The 15,651-nt window shown below is 43.2% G+C and overlaps 1 protein-coding gene across 9 annotated transcripts in view; it reads left to right on the forward strand.

Moving 5' to 3' along the window:
* Ttll5 (tubulin tyrosine ligase like 5) overlaps nt 1–15,651 on the forward strand; it is a 248,791-nt gene that overhangs the window by 24,974 nt on the left and 208,166 nt on the right. For all 9 annotated transcript variants that reach the window (XM_060387889.1, XM_060387885.1, XM_060387882.1 and 6 more), the window contains exons 7-9: nt 4,288–4,370; nt 11,142–11,211; nt 12,134–12,218. In XM_060387889.1, the coding sequence (XP_060243872.1) occupies nt 4,288–4,370; nt 11,142–11,211; nt 12,134–12,218 (238 nt within the window). The remainder of the gene's footprint in view (nt 1–4,287; nt 4,371–11,141; nt 11,212–12,133; nt 12,219–15,651) is intronic.

Genomic DNA, 15,651 nt, shown 5'->3' on the forward strand with positions numbered 1-15,651 from the left:
GTGTGCGATCACTGAGCTCCCTCCTGAGCCCAGAAGCATTAGCTTCCCAGAAAACTGGGTCACAAAGCAGGGTCGAGGGAACAGCAGGCTAGTGGTAAATGCTACAAGTAGCTACAGTTCTTCTCTGAAAAAGAGTTTTCACCATCTCGTGGCACTGTGAAGGCTCCAGACAGTGATGGTCATCTTAGACATTTTATAGGCCCAATAACTTATAGACTTCATAACTCCCAGTGTCTGTAAGAGCTTATTTGATATCTGTCTGTCTGCTAGGCTCCTCTTTGTGAGGGAAAAGACTGTTTTACTGCTGTATACCCCACCTCTAGGAGACTGCTGGACAGATTAGATACATAAAGGTTTTGAATGAATGAATGCATGGAACGTAGGAAATTTAATTTTTTTAACAGCTTCTTGTCTTAGCTTCTCATCTGTTGCTGTGATAAAAGTTTCTACAAAAGCAACTTAAGGGGGGAAAGGTTTATTTTGTCTTAGAGTTCCAGGGGCTCGTGGTCTCTGCATTCAAGGGGATTGGCATGGGACTAGTGAGACCGGATCATGTTCAAACCCTGAAAATCTCAAACTTGAGATTTATACCTCATCCTAAGAATGGAAGGCGTGGAAGAGCGCACTCTCCTTGTTTCTTGGGCCTGCCTCAGGAACATGTGACACAGCCCCCACGGTTACAGGTGGTCACTGGCCACCAGTCTGCAACTGATGAGCTTTTCTCCTCTTATCTTTTCCCATGCAAATACAGCATGGCCAGCATCCTAGTCCCAGCCAATGACACACATTCATTCTCAAGCCCCTCCCATTGCCCAAGGATTCTAAGTCCTTGTTTCACATGAAATAAACGGGAGAGCACCATCTATTTCATCAAAGATCATTTAAGACTGGTCGTTTATTCTGGTGAAAGAGGGCTCCCTTTTCCCTGAAGGGTTCTTGGCTGGACCTCCATGTTTGACTGCCAGCCAGGCAGCCATAGCTCTCCTAGAGATTTGTCCGGTGGACAGGCAGCTGCCTGTACTACTGGTCAGCTGGAACTATTCAGAGCTGCTTGCTTCCATTGCTTGGATCAGCCCCAGAACCTGTGTTCTAGTGGCCACCAGATGAGGTATGGATGTTTGCCCACACCCTCCACCGTTAATACAGTGGTTTGACCCTTGGGTATCACTGTCGGCTTTTCTGCTTTGTGGTACCAGCGATCTCATTAAAAAGAGCTAACTCTAACACAGTGAAGTAACTCTTTTCCACTCCTGGGTTGAAATCAGGAGCCTTGGCACACAGACTTCAAGTGTGCTCCAGCTCTTCCTGAGGGCAGTGGAACCAGGGACTCCGACTCGTATCCATTTCCACCTGGAATCCAACAGCGATCGGACCTTCCTGTGGAGGAAATACATATTTCTGGCTGGGCGGGGCCTGGGCCTCCAGGAGATCTGGAACTGTTTGGCCGCAGCCCAGTGGCAGGACATATGGAACCACAGTACACCACATTGGGGAAATTGGTAGGGAAGGAAGGCCCTGTGCTATGAGCAGGAGGCTGAATGGTCAGTTGCATCTACACTCCGCAGAGAGTGAACAGGAAGAGGGGCTGGTCTATCAAGCTTCAGAGGCCCACCCCTATTGAACTGCTTCCCCCAGGGAGGCTCCATCTCGTTAAGGTTTCTGTAACTTTTCCTAACAGTGCCACCAGCTGAGGACCAGGAGTTCAGAATGAGCCTATGTGGGACATGTCATATTCAGAGCACAACATACTTAATCTCATTGCTTCCTTAGAAATCTGAAGGAGATCATAAAAGAATGACATCTTTTGTGTTCAGTGGCCTCATTTTATTTAGATTTAGCTTTTTCTCATGTAGCTATAAACATTTCTTCAGTGGCACTATTTTAATGTGATATAAATTAATTTTTTTGAAAGAGTACTATATTCCCATGGTATAAAACTAAATAAATCATTAATCAGGGAAGAAGCCTCTCAAATCTCGCACCGGAACTCACCGGGACTTGCTACTTGGTTTTTTTTTTGTTTTTTTTTTTTGTTTTTTGTTTTTTCATGTCTGGAGACACTTTTGAAAATTATTGGCAAACAGCTTGAATGTGTGTGGGTATGGAGTGAAGCATGTGGTAGCTATTGCCTCATGTTTTCTTTTCCACAGATCATCCTCCATCAGTTAATTAACAACATTCTCATTGTGTATGTTTGTTGACAGTCTTCTCATGTTGATCAGGTACTTGCAAATACGGCCTTTAAGTCATTCAGTCCTCTGCCTGTTTGCAAACACCCCTCTGAGCTGAATATGCTCTCTACATTTTCAAATGGTTGAAGTCAGGAAGACTATAACTCTGTGGCATATGCAGATGGCATGAAATTCAGGACAGCTATGTTTTGTGGAGACACGGCCACTGGTCTTTGTATGTCATCTGTTTTCAAGCTACAGCAGCAGGGTTGAGCTCTCAGAACAGAGCTTGCATTAATTACAAGCTTTTCATAATGAGTTTGTAAACCACAATCCCTCATACAGATATGATAGAGTAAATTTAATTACTCTTTCCCTTCTACCGCACAGCATGGGATAACTTTCTCTGTGTGTGTGCACACACACAATCGGATTTTTTAATTTTATGTGTCTGTGTATATGTGTGGGAGACAGAGAGAGACAGAGAGAGAGAGAGAGAGAGAGAGAGAGAGAGAGAGAGCATGCATGTGTATACCAAGTGTATGCAGCTGTCTAAGGAGGCCAGAAGAGGACTCCCTGGAGCTGGAGTTACCTGAGGTTATGAGCTACTCGGCAAGGGTGCTGGGAACCGGGTGGATCCTGTGCTTCCCAGTGCTCATGGCTGCTGAGCCCCTTTTCTAGCCCTCTCTCTCCCCCCCACCCCGCCTGGCTGAGGGTACAGTTCTAAATGTATTCACTATGTAGACGCTTCCCTCCCCCACCAGTTCTGTTAAACTGCGTCCAGGGAAAGGCACAGGAAGGTGGGGAAGGGTGGACAAAGGTACCTTGGTCCCTCCCCTGCTCCCCTTCAGGTAAAATGATTCAATAGTTTGTGGTACTGACAAAACCAAGTTCCTGTTTGGGGCTTAAATAGACTTTTGACTCCTGCCAAGGGGAGAGGGATGAAAAGGCGGCACGTGATCTGGGGAGATACGCTGCCCTGGGGTTGTGGCTGGTGCCAGGCTGCTTGGCTGCTGGGGTCCTGAGGTTGGCCTGGGTGGAACCGTACTCAGGGTTAGGGGAAATTTGTGTTCTCATGTGGGAAGAGCAGAGGTGGGATTAGCACACACAGGGGGCAGCAGTTGGCCTTTTAATAACTCAAGCCAGAGACCATAAACTTGAGGGAACTTTATTGAGTTTGTGCTTTTGTGTTATGGATAAAATGCTGTTACTGTGGTGCAGAACAGCCAGGAACACTTTCACTCACTTGATTTTATCTCTTCACATACTCACTCTCCTTTTGGAGAAGGAAAGTAGCAGGAAACCAGCATCCTAGTTTTCAGCTTTTACTTTCCCCTTTTCCTTAAAAACAGCGTTTTGGGGTTCATCAGAGGAGGAAGGGACTGACATAGGGTGAGGTCTACCACCAGCTCTCTCTTCCCAGGGGTTTCATTCAGCAGCTCCCCGTGCCTCCCTTTCCCCCATCCTAGGATGCTCTCCAGGTGGAAGTCAGACCCTTCTGCTTCTCCAGAGACCATCCATGGGCTCTGGGGAATCTGAGTGTTGGTTTTCTGCTTTTTCTTCACATGACCCAAAGATACTTGAAGACAGAGCTGAAGCTGGTGGAAGCACAGACCCCTTGCACTCATAAATCATCGTGCTTCCCTGCCCTAATACCCCGCCTGGTTTACAAGCACTGAAGAATTATTCAAAGGAAATAACTCTATTTGGAGATATAGTAAAAAACTCAATTGTCTGTCTACTGGTGGTTCTTCAGTTAACAAAAAGGAAATTTTCAGTTTTTCAAAAGTTGTTTTTGCTAATAAACTAACATTCAGATTTTACTTTATTTTGTTCCCATCATTATGTAAGAACGAGGAAATAGTGGAAGATATAATTAGAATGATTTGCTATTCTCTTTCTCTTTCCTCTTCTTTCACTTCTTCCTGCCTCATTTTCTTTTTTAAAGGTCAGTCTAAAAATGTAGGTGATTTTAGCTGTTGCTCTCCAGCTGGAGATGTGGAAGGTTCTTTGGATACCTCAGAGATTACCATTGTTGCAGCTTAAGATAACAAACTCATGTTCCTTCTTTCTCTTTGTTTGTCTCTTCTCTTTTTGTCTCCCAAATTTTGAGCAGATTCATATTCAAAGGACCGAGGACCTTGGATAGTAAAACCAGTGGCCTCTTCTCGGGGCCGGGGCGTCTACTTGATCAACAATGTAAGTATGCCCAGGACAGCAGACCTGAGACTCATTTGAGCAGGTATTTCCTTCTGCACCGAGCCCAGCAGTGAGTGGAGGCATGCTTGTCCATTTTTCCCCCTGCTGGCAGCAGCTTCCTCCCTTGCTGGGACACACTTATTCTGTGGCCAAAGTGTCACTTGCTAGATCGGTTTTGGGGAAGGCAGGCACAAAAGAGGTATCTTTTCTGTTTTCAGCCTGCTGTTCTGTCAGCTCCTCAGCACCGAGCTGTCACTCAAGCTCTAAGTAGGGGTGATGTTTTTGCCCCTGCTTCTTTTTTCTCTCCTTCTCCCTCCTCCTGCTCTTCTCCCTTATCCTCTTTTCCACCAGAAGCTGCCAGTGCCTTGATTCTTGACAAAATCCTTATTCAATGTTTTAAAAAATCAGTACAGTTAGGGGCATGATTGAGTGGTAAGAGGTTCAATCTTCAGTACCACCACCACAACAAATATATAAAATAAATAAAATAAATTGCCAACTCCCATAACATAATTGATTTTATATTTTTTCTTTTCTCAAATTCTTATCGTAGTTGGTAATTACCCATTTTACGTTTTTATACCCATATCACTTCTACCTGTCCTTTTATAGTCCATCTCTTAAGTTTAATTAGTTTCAGATTTTAGTTATATAACATTTATAGTTCTTTTCAATAACTGATTTAGTTTTTTCTCCTTTGTAAGTATATGAAAACTTTAAGCTCAGAAGAAATAGACTATAACATTAGGACTGTGAAATTTAACTAGCATTTGAGTCCCGACTTTTTTTTCCCCTTCTGGACATTGGGTCCTTTTTATCTGTTTTACCTTTACTTTGGGGAAAAGTGTTTTCTTTTTGTCTCTGTTTATATTTCCTTCTTTTTTTTCACTTGTGTTTGTGTGTGGTATGTGCATATATTTGTCTGTTTGTGTGTTTGTATGTGTGTACTCTTTGATTGCTCTTCTACCATATTCCCTAGGGCAGGGTCTTTCCATCACACTCAGAGCTTGCCAGGATTCACTGCTGGGGGGAGTCCCTATTTCCACTTTCCAAGGCTGGGCTATTTTCAGTGGGTCTACTGGGCTCACTGGACATTTGCATGGGTCCTGGGGATCTGAACTCCTGTCCCCTTGCTTATACAGCAAGCCATTTATCCACTGAGTCATCTCCTTGGGCCATTTCTTGTCTCCTTTTTGAAGAGTCCTGGGTCTTCCCTTCACAGGGTATTATATTTCAATTCCAGAGATGCTTATTTTCTGATTTCATCTTTATTATTATTTATTAATAAAAGCCTATCATTGTGCAGTAGACACCCACACTTTTGAGGATACCATTGAAATGTTATTAAAATACTCTCCTGTTCTTGCCTTTTTTGGGGATTGTCTTCCCTTCTGTTGTAGGATTTTTCTCAAGTCTGAGAAACCCTTAAGTGTTGGCCATTTTTTAAATGAACTTGGAGGCTGTTGTGGGCTTCCCTGTGTTGTATAATCCCCATTCTCACCCCCCAACTCCGATACCTCTCCTTGTAAGGGTGAAGCATGCCTTCTGCCTTCTGAAATAGGGAGGCTCTTGTGGTGCTGAGTTTATAGTAAGCTCCCTCTTAGAACTCACTTTTGCACTCTCTTTTTAATACCTGTTGGGGATAGAGTAGCTTTAGGTTATGTTCTCTTCCCTGAGAACCCTGCACCTATATAAAATGCTCTAAGCATCATCTTAGATTTGAGCTTCTGAGTTGTTGAAGTCCTATGGCCTCACTAATCCCATGTTGTGGGAACTAATCTGACTCTTGTTTCCTGACCCACCCTACTCTTGTTCATGATGTCTTGCTGCCAGCCTGGACCCTGGCAGGGGCCTCCCTGGGAATCTTTGTTACCTGGTATTTGAGGCTGCGGCTCCCTCTGCTCTGCTCCCTCCCCCTCCCGATCTTATCTGCTCCCTGTCTTTGAAGATTTACTTAGACTTTTGATCTATTGTGGCTCCTTTTGCTTTTTTTTTTCTAGCCTTTGTTATTATTTCATTCTTTTGAAAATATCCTGTCTTTCCAGTAAGCTCTGGAAGGGAAGGTTGGGGTAGATACATCGTGTGTGTGTGTGTGGTCACACTCCATCTTAAAATTCCCCAGTTATTTTTTCACATTGAGCTGTTTTCTATGTGTGCAGAAATGAACTTTCTAAAGTCTTTCACTTTGGAAAGTCCTCAGATTCCATCTGGATCCAAAACTGTACAGTAAACAATTAGAGCCAGACCTTTCTTCCTGGAGAAAGGATAGACTCTGGTTCTGGCAGTGCAACTACTATAGCATCAGGCCTCAGCCACAAATCCTGTTACCTGGAGCCCCTTGACCCTTCACGTAAAACATGGTGGCATGCCTTGGCTCTTTCTTCTTGTCTCTGTGACCTTGGCGTAAGGCTCCCATCTGACGGTCTTGCCTTCAGCTCTTTGCCAGGAGCACAGTGTTGTTTGAATTGCGTGGACGGCATTAGTTTGGGTTTGGGTTTTAGCTGCCAAATGGAATTGCTATTGAGAGTCAGCTACGGTTCAAGTTTGCTTTTTATTTTCTTAGACATGAGTCAAAGAGAATAGGATATATTCTCAGCTCATCTGGGGCTTTTTTCTTTTGGAATGATCTTTTGCCCTAGTGATTTGTTCTTTTAAAGCTAACATCATAAAGAATAGAAAAGTTAAACTTTCCTTAATGGGGCTGGGAACCTCTTGCTCCAACTCTTCACTGAGGCTGAGACTCATAAAGGGAATGACGCGTCTTTAGGGAATGCGCGTTTGGCAGCCTATGTAAGAGTCTTTTTCTCCCTCCCACCTCTCCATGGGCTCAGTCCCTTGAGACCCCCTGCATAGATCAAAGTACTTGGCTAGACCTTTGCCAGTTCTCCTCCCCACTGGTGAAGCTTTGGAATGAATCTGATTCTTTTAGGTGCCAGACAGAAGCCTGGGAAGATGCCAGCATGCACAAGGGGAGCTGGCAACACATGGATCTAATGGGAACACATTCCCATTTCACCCAGAAACTGGAATTTTATCTCCTTTTACCCAGACCTACAAACTGCACTGTTAATCCTCCTTTCTCTCCTTAACCATCCCTTCTTTTCCATACCTGGATCCTTTCCCTGGAATATGTGACCCGTTAGCCAGCTGGATGAAGTAACTCTTTCCAAGGCTGCTGCCTGCTTTTCTTTCAGAGTTGAGGGGGAGGGAGAGCAAACACTGAGGCGGAGGGTCCTTGCAGAACTCATAGGCGTTGAGGAGGGACTGTGGCAGGGGGCTGGACGTAGATGTGAGGGTCAAATGAAAACTTCATTCCCTTTCTTTCCACAAGCATGAGAAGACCTATTAGTAACACTGCCCTGTAGTGGTTAGAACCTATTGGAAAATATCTACAAAAGCAACTTTTTTAACTGTAAAGAGAACAGAAAAATGGAAATAAAAGTGTGGCTTTTGGGCAACACTGAAGAGAGCTTTGTGAACTCCCACAGAGGGAAACATCTTAGTGGGCTGGCTGACACGACTCTTAATGATGTGCTCTCATCTAGAAAAGCAGCATAAAGGAACAGAGCTGTTTACTCCAGCTTCTTCAGTAACCGACTAAATGTCATACTTTCCCAACTCATGATATTGAAATTGAGGTGGGGAAGACCTGGTGTTTTCTGATTAAGGTATGAACTTTACTCTTGAGGTCTAACTCAGCCATCCTTGTGTCATCCGTTATCTATGGTTCTGTTAATATACATCCTGAGATTGTAAAGTTCAGAAGACTGCTAGGCCACACTCTCTACCACTGTTGTTGTGCATCTAGTCCCTTATTTTCTTGATTTTATTTCTTTGAATGTCTTTGACTTATGTTGTCTGTGTTTCTTATTGTTTGACAATTATTTAGGAGGCGCTGGCTGTGTACCGTGTATTATCACTCCTTAAAACCTTTTGGGAAATTCTAATTATGTTCTATCTCCTAGTTCTTCTCTGTCTTCATTATAGTTGAGTGGATTGCTCTGGCAGGGGCACGCGGTGATGAATGATATCAGGTTGTGGAAGTTAGTGGTCAGGACCACATCGAAGCTAGTGAGTTTGCAGTAACAGCAACGGCATCTGATAATTTCTTTTTTGAGATACATTTTTGAGAGGATCTCACTATGTAGCCCTGCCTGGCCCAGAACTCACAGAGATGCCCTTCCTTCTGCCTTTTGAGTGGTGGGACTAACAGTGTGTAGCCCTGCCCCTAGCACGGACTGATATTTCTTGAGCATTTAACGTGCGCCTTCCATTTGAATCCAGATAGAATCTGCTCTTAAGATTACTCTTCCTAAGAACCCTCTGTGGCAGTCACTGTTTTCTTAGCAAGTGGTGGTGCCAAGGTTGTAGCTGAGGTCCAGCTGCTTCCAGAGCATCCGCTCTTGACCACAGCACTTTTCTACTCTGTGGTAACCTACTGAGTGCCCCAAGCTTGAGTCTTAAGATTTAGTTAGGAAAATAAACATATTTCCAGTTTCCACAGCAGTTCTGATTCCCGCATTAGCCTACTTTTACTTTGGGAGGAAAAATCTACCTTTTAAATTAGTTAACTGAGGATTAGTGAATAGGAAATACACTTAACGATGTCAAAAACTTTAATACATGGGCTTTAATATACACTACTAGGCAAAGAAACCGTTTTCAAATCCCTTTGGTCTATGAGCTTACAATTGCCTTATGCAGATAGGAATGAGAGGTTAAGACAACTGAGCAAGTTCTAAAGTCTTTTAACAGAAGAAGTTTATGTTATGCATAATTCAGTGGCCAGATATTTAGGAAGTAGAAGAGAGGAAGTAGGCTGGGCACTGGATATGTCATGGAGGGAGACCAGTATATTACCCAGTACAGAGGACAGTTATGTAGCAGTCGCTTACCTGTTATATATATAGTCCATAGGTGTTTCTCAGGTGTAGCCTACAGTTGTCACTCAGCCATGGCCTATGGGTGCTGCATGGCTGTCATTAACTTCATGTCTGGAACAGCTCACAGCTTTATTGCTTTTCTAGTGACTATACATTCTTACTCACTCGCTGACTCGGAATAGTGATAGTATGATAGACTTGTTAGGAAGTGTAGGAGCATCAGGAAGTGATGGGTGATTGAGTCCATTAGGGATGAGCCAGTATTGATGTCATTGTGTTCATCTGATACATAGAGATGAGTTGTTAAAGCTGCATCTGACTTTGAGATGACAGCAGTAGTATTTGGGATAGGAAATGTCTTGTTTCAGACTTTTAGACTTGGGGACATTATTTTGTGCTGGGATTTGGGGATCACTCTGAGCGGTGCTTGAAAGGGAAGCTCCTAAGACCCCGCACGGGCTCCAGCATTATACTAGTGCGCACGCACACAGCTATGGTGCTATATACTCTCAGAGCTCTGCCACAGAACAGGTCCCCACCACGGATTTTCCTTCATCTGTAGAATGTGGATGGTGGTATACCTGCCCCTGGGGTTGGGTGGGGATGAAATAATACATGCTTGGAACAGTTCTTGGCACGTGGCAAATGTTCAGAACCTTGATTAAATTATAATTATTTCTGCAAACGTTGTGGTTATTTCCCAGCAGCTGTAGTTAGTCTCATACTTGCTATTGTTGCCATCAACACTTCGGAGCCCCGTTGCCCTTTTGGTTGACTTGAAGCTGGTCCTTCTGTCTTAGTCTAATTACACACGCAATTGTTGTGTTTGAGGGATCTTCATCTCACTGCCTTTTTCATGTGGATTCTGCAATAATTTCCTGCTTCCCACCATTTTAAGTCTCAATTCTCCTTGCCAGTTCAAATGTCTCTTCCAGAGGACTCCATCCCTTCTAGTTCTCTCCCAGTTACAGCTTTTAGCCTCATACCTGTGAATATGCCTCCCTCCTTTCTGCTGGACTTTGCGCACGGCAGTGGCCTCTTTCTCTCTCTAGCACATGCCTGAAGCTCTCACTGTTTGCTTCTATGTCTGCCCTTCTGCTAGCTAGAGCTGTACTTTCCTTCCTGGTCCTGTAGACTGGCCCTTTTGGCAACTTGACATCTTACGTTTGTGGAATTGCTGCTGTGTCCCTTTAGAGTCTATACAGTGCTGTTCTAACTGGAAAGAGTAGACCCTTTTGGGGGAAAGGAGCTCCTAAATCTGAAGTTCTACGAGGGCACAGAGGTATCTGTTTTCTTCATCACTGTGTGCTCAGTGCTTTACACACGGGTGGCAGTACCTTAGATAAACAACCTTGCCCCTTGGCGAGATCTCTAAACGATCTAATGCACTCTTTACACGCAGTTGCTTAGCAAGTGCCTTACCTGACTCTCCGTCTACTCCATCTCACGGAATGCTGGGGGCTCCATTGTGCATCCGCGACTTTCCAGAGCAACCTAACAAGAGGTGCATTGGGAACAGTGTAGTGTTTTAAAACTTCCATTGCTGTTTCTATTTTTAAAGAAGCAACTTCTATTTTTTTTAAGTAGCTCTTATTTTCTTGGCAAATAACTACTTTATACCATGCGCATATATATATATATATATATATATATATATATATATATATATATATATATATATAAAGCCATCTAGCTGCATTTATTATGAGAGTTGCTGTGTAAATTTATTTTTTCCCATTGTAATTGGGTCCCCACAGTGGTATGTCACCTGGCCAGTTGACTATTACAGGTTTTCCATAGTGTCATTTCTTAAAAGGTTAAGTATTTCCCCACCTCACAATGCATTTTAGGATTTCTCCTTTCTGATTCTTTTCTGTGTACTCAACAGCCAAACCAGATCTCCCTGGAAGAGAACATCTTGGTCTCCCGTTACATTAACAACCCGCTGCTCATTGATGGTGAGTTGTGATCGGTCCTTGACTAGATTGGGCTGCATCTTGCTCAACTTTGAAACCTTTTCATAGTCTTCTCTAGTAAATCTTTTAAAGCTGCTCTGACATTTTTGGTACCCATGGTTCCAGAGATGAGGACGCTTCTTTACCTTTTGAAACTGGAATTAGGTGATACAGGAGAGATACTGCTCACGTAGGCACAGGAACAAATAGACACACACACACACACACACACACACACACACACACACACGGATGCGTACACACACAGTGAAATATTCTGTTGCCGTATTATCTGAAACAAATAATGAAATATCTGAAAACGGTACTGTTTACCACTGTATTGGTAATGCTCTATCGGTCACTCCCAGGTGGGGGAGCCTGGGAGAGGATGGAGATGACTAAAGTCTCATGCAGTAGCCAGTTTCATTTAGAGCATCAGACAATTTATACTCTGAGGGTTAAGAGGAATCACATGCGTGAAGTATAGAAGCACAAAGGCAAGCTGCATGTGGCGTATAAACAAATAATAGCCAGTTGTAATGAGTGATCAGAAGTGAACTCACTGCAGTCTGCTCCACCTGGGAGTGGCACGGAAGCATAATCTAGGAACATTTCCGTGTTCCCGAAGAAACTGAGGTCACAAGACCCTTGGTTTTTTTCATGTTTTCCCCCAGGCACTCAGAAATCTTCTCACTGATGCCATTCTTAGACTGTGTTTGGACCATGTCCTGACATCATATTTATGTATTTAGTGACTATACTGCTTACCACAGTATGAGATTCTTTAGTCTCAAAATGTAAGATGTGTCTGGTATGCTTTTTGTGAAGAGGATTGTTCATTCTTTCATAGCTCTTGGCTGTGTTGTCTTGTTCGTTGCAAGAAGATGAACTTAGTTTTTCTCGTGACTCCTAACTTTGTTCCTAGATTTCAAATTTGACGTGCGCCTCTATGTGCTCGTGACTTCCTATGATCCCCTCATCATCTATCTCTATGAGGAAGGACTGGCTAGGTAAGTCACTTTCTCAGGTGGAGGGGTTGGCCGGGTGGTTAGAGTGGATCCGTTAAACAAGGTTTCCAAGAGCAGGCTGCTGCTTTCTATTAGGTTCAACTCAGGGAAATCGAGAGCACTCGGGTGGGCTTTAGATGACAGGAAACAGTTTTGGGACTCCACAGCTTCACCTGCAGGTCTACACAGAGTATGTGGAAACAGACTTCTCGGGTGTCGAGGCCATAGGGTAGTCTCATGCAGTGAGGATTGTCATGTGAGTCCAAGGGTATTAAAAAAAATTGTAATTTTTTTTTTTCAGAGTAGCTCTAGAAGGGAAAAATAACAGCCACATTTAATTTACTTGTCATTAAGTAAATTAGGACTTGTCACCAGGTCCTTCTGTTAACCCTCGCAACAGCAATCCTGTTGTTTCTTTGCAGCAGAAGAAAAAGAAACAGATTGGCATAAGTGAGGGGTGGTGGTTTCTGAGTTTTACTAATGGGGTGGTGGGTGGGGATTGGAGCTCATTGAATAGTCATGTGTCCTCATATTCATAGGATATTCATGGCTCTTAATATACAAGTCACATACTTTGCAGTTTTCCTGGGGTGCTTAGAAGGTTTTAAAGTAGTGTCTATCAAGAGAATTAAGTTAAATTTATAATAATTTGGAGCTTTGTCTCCCATACCCACAAAGACTTACAGGTAACAAGTTTCCATAAATCCTTTAAGCTATTTAAACTTTTCCAAGTGTTCCTTCCCCTTCTATTTTTTTTTTTTAATCAGCTAGTTTGCTCTGCAGTTCTCCTGTGTCATGGCCTTTGATGGGATAGTGCATTGCAGTCTAGAGCGTGCTCTGCATCTGTGCACAGACATAGTAAGCCGAAAGTCACAGACTGTATGTCTCTGATTTTAGAAAATTCATTTTGAAAATGGAGATTACATGAATAAAATAAGGATAACCATTTGTGTTTGAGATGAAAGAAACAGATGAACTCCTGACCTCCCAAACTTCTCCAGTACCATGTTAGGAAGAGGGGCTTTGACAGGCCCCACTGTCCTGTGATAGCGGAGTTTTCTAAGTTGTTTTGGAGTCAAGTGAGCCATGCCTTCCCCTCACCTCTAGGTGGCAATGGCAGCTTTTATAAATTGTGTCATTTTTAACTAAGATTTATGAGTCTAGACCCTGGGAACACTAGCGGCTACTGAAACTCCATAGTCTTGGCCACTTGTCCCTTGAAAACTGAGAAGGAGAAAAATAAGACATTTCTCAGTTGTTGAATGAAGGCCTGGACCAAGCATCTCATGTGGACTATTAGCTCTAATCAGTGTCATAGGGAAGGCATTTCTATAGCATTTATGGATATGAGCTCCTGTACTTGGAAGTATTCCTAGAGAGAAGACCAATATAAAGATAAAAGCCTAATTTCCTTATTGTTTAGAATAGAGAGAAGGTAAAATACTCCTCCCCCTTCTGGGGCATATGGTGCTGTGGATGTGGTTTATGCTTTGGAGTTTTCCGTCTCTTTGTGCAGAGCTTCTTCATTTCCTTCTTCCACCCATTTGCACCCCAACTTGTGGCCTTGGTCCTGCTTGATCTTCTGGAAGAGAAAAGGTTATTTATGACACGGTTTCTCATGGGTCTCATAACAGTATATTTTGTATCACATTCTAAAGATGTTTCACCTGCAGTATTAGTAGCCCACACTATGAGTAAACTTTTACATAGCTTTTGCATTTTTATGGTTCAGAACACAAAATGAGAGCAGTACTTAGTGTATTCATTACAATTTGCTACAGATGAGCAAATAGTCATGGCTAGCTACATGTTACATCAGATGTCAGAAGCTACTGAATTAATGACACTTGTTTTGCTTCCAGCAGGAAGTTACATGTACATATGCACACACACACACACACACACACACACACACACCACACACATACATTTATATGGCCAGTGGACAGTTTTCCTCACTGTTAGGAAAATAGCTTTTTAGATACTCAGTCCACATTGAGCCAAAAAAGGGAAAAAAAAAATTCAGGTCTTGGGTGGGTTTACCTGAAACCTAGGTGACTGTGAAACCTTATCAAAGGCATACATGTGGCATTATCTGGAGCTATTGCCCCAGACGTACAAGGCACACTGCTCTGTGCAGGTTCTTCAGTGTGCCCAAATAGTCACTGTTTACCTTGGCACTCGCTTGCCTTGCAGCTCTCAGAGTGCGCTCAGCTGTGTCATTACGCTCAGCATCCGTCTGCAGCTCCTCCGCACCTGCAGAGTCTGCTAAACCTTGGGTCACGTGGGTTTTGTGTAGACATAACTGAAGGTAATCAGTTTGGGATGAGATCACTAGGTTGCTGTACTTTGAGACTCGAAGGAAAACCATAATCTTTCCTAAAGAGACAGACCTGGAGGCAAAAATAATTAGTTTCCTTCTTTAGGCTTTTATACCCTGTCATTTCTGTTGGGAGCTTCAAATTAATGCTAGGAGGCTGAAAGTTCACTTTATGAAGTTCGCTGCATTGTGAAGTAGGTTATTTTGTGTAAATTCCTTTCCCCTTTAAGCCCTTTTCAGAAAAAGACCTTAGTTTCATTACAGGTTACTGCTTTCATTTGTCTTTGTTTTATTCACACAAAAAGCAGACCTCTCACTGTGTATTTGATTTTATGTGTGGAAGGGTTGGCCTGCGTGCATAGAGGTACACTAACAGCGTGCAGTGCAGGCCCGAGGAGAGCACTGGATCCTCTTGAACTTAGAGATGGTCTGAGCTGTCATGTGGGTTCTGGGAACTGAACCCAGATCCTTTGCAAAAGCAACAAGTGCTATTAACCACAGACCAGCTTTCCAGCTCCTTCTCACTGTTTCTTTTATGTGGGTAAAATATTGAAGAGATTCTGAAATGAAATTGCTTATTTGGCAGTGGCGTCAGTCTCACTGCCCTGCCTCTGAATGCTGCTGTGGCTCTTGTGCAGGTCCCTGCTGTAGAACCCCCATGCAGGTTACTGTTTTGTACTAGTAGGAAGGAGACGTTGAGTTTCCAGAGAGAGTATTCTTACCAATATGGTGGTGATCCATTTTTTGTGTGTGTTAGAAGTAGAATTCAGAAAGACTTTCATTTGGATTTTACAACTGTAGGGGGATCCAATCTGAGATATAAATGACTTGAGAAAGTCCTTTTTGAGACAAAACTAATAGCCAAATTTACACTAAACCAGGACTGTATTTATTTTTATTTTTTATTTTTACTTAAAAGGTTACTGAGTTGTAAAGCAAGTGTGTTGTCAGTGACTTCAAGGAAAGGTAATGCCAGCTCATGAAAGTGTCCTTAAGGAGCTCTGAGGCTTGCACCAGGTCAGAGAAGTGGCAGAAGACGCTGAAAAGGCCTCTTCTAGTGCAGGCCTTTTTGCAGCTTTGCTACACCCCCTCCCCAACCATATTACCCAGTGGAAA

The sequence above is a fragment of the Meriones unguiculatus genome, chromosome 7 (genome assembly GCF_030254825.1).
Source record: "Meriones unguiculatus strain TT.TT164.6M chromosome 7, Bangor_MerUng_6.1, whole genome shotgun sequence".
Classification (NCBI taxonomy): domain Eukaryota; kingdom Metazoa; phylum Chordata; class Mammalia; order Rodentia; family Muridae; genus Meriones; species Meriones unguiculatus.